At 63.2% G+C, this 1,164-nt stretch overlaps 1 protein-coding gene across 1 annotated transcript; it reads left to right on the forward strand.

Moving 5' to 3' along the window:
• Positions 1–304: 304 nt before the first annotated feature.
• LOC108526049 (fascin-2-like) lies at positions 305–1,100 on the forward strand (the record flags this gene model as incomplete). The annotated part of the gene is made up of 2 exons (XM_017866748.1): positions 305–554; positions 917–1,100. Coding segments are annotated over exons 1-2 (434 nt in total), but the record flags the coding sequence as incomplete, so codon positions are not given.
• Between the last annotated feature and the right edge of the window lie 64 nt (positions 1,101–1,164).

The following is a 1,164-nucleotide window of genomic DNA, read 5'->3' on the forward strand; positions in this document are numbered from 1 at the left end:
CATCCCCATCCCCATCACCACCATCACCATCTCCACCATCCCCATCACCACCATCACCATCTCCACCATCCCCATCCCCATCCCCACCACCATCCCCATCCCTATCTCCATCTCCGTCCCCATCCCCATCTCCACCACCATCCCCGTGCCCATCTTCACCATCCACACCACCATCCCCATCTCCATCCCTATCTGTATCCCCATCACCATTCCCATCACTTCTGCCACCATCACTGCCTTGGCCATGAGGACTGCGTGGCAGCTCACTCAGAGAGGAAAGCCCACTGGGGCCAGGTAGCTCCTGATGGTGGCGGGTGTGTCAGTGGAGGGCAGGCTCCTGTCCCACTCCTTGGAACCTGAGGAGGATAGGGAAGAGATACCCTGCACCCCATCTCCTGCTGTCCTGAGGAGACCTTTCGCTGCTCCCTCCAGTTCCGCCAACACCATGTTTGAGATGGAGTGGCGCGGCCGGCGGGTGGCACTCAAAGCCAGCAATGGGCGCTACGTGTGCATGAAGAAGAATGGGCAGTTGGCGGCCATCAGCGATTTTGTGGGTGAGCACTCTGCCTGCCAGGGACTGGGGTAGGGGCTGTCTCCACCCAGGGACAGCACCTGCCCAGACACCCCATCTCCACCAAGAGCTGGACCCTCCCTAAACCGTGGAATGGCTGCTGTCATGGAGTCCTACTTGCTAGTCAAGATAACCGTCTTGGCAAGGGAAACAGTTAGGTCCTTATGGGAGTGTCCTTTTCTCCGCTGCCGGGAACCCCTAGGCACCTTGCCAAGGCCGCACATGAGGCAATGGCAGGCCTGGGCCCCTAAGTCCAGGTGTGGCGCTTCCCAGGGGCCCCTCCCCTCCCGGCCTGGACAGGGAAGGTGGCGGGAGGGGCAGCGCAGCAGACGCTCTCCCTGCCAGGCAAAGACGAGGAGTTCACCCTCAAGCTCATCAACCGGCCCATCCTGGTGCTGCGCGGCCTGGACGGCTTCGTCTGCCACCGCCGCGGCTCCAACCAGCTGGACACCAACCGCTCCGTCTACGACGTCTTCCACCTGAGCTTCAGCGACGGCGCCTACCAGATCCGAGGTGCGCGGCGGGCCGGGTGGGCACGCGGGAGCGGGGTCGCAGCGGGCGCTGGGCTGGGCACCGCCGCCAAAGCCGTCCCG

This window comes from Rhinopithecus bieti, unplaced genomic scaffold, assembly GCF_001698545.2.
Source record: "Rhinopithecus bieti isolate Rb0 unplaced genomic scaffold, ASM169854v2 scaffold_72622, whole genome shotgun sequence".
In the NCBI taxonomy this organism is placed as follows: Eukaryota; Metazoa; Chordata; class Mammalia; order Primates; family Cercopithecidae; genus Rhinopithecus; species Rhinopithecus bieti.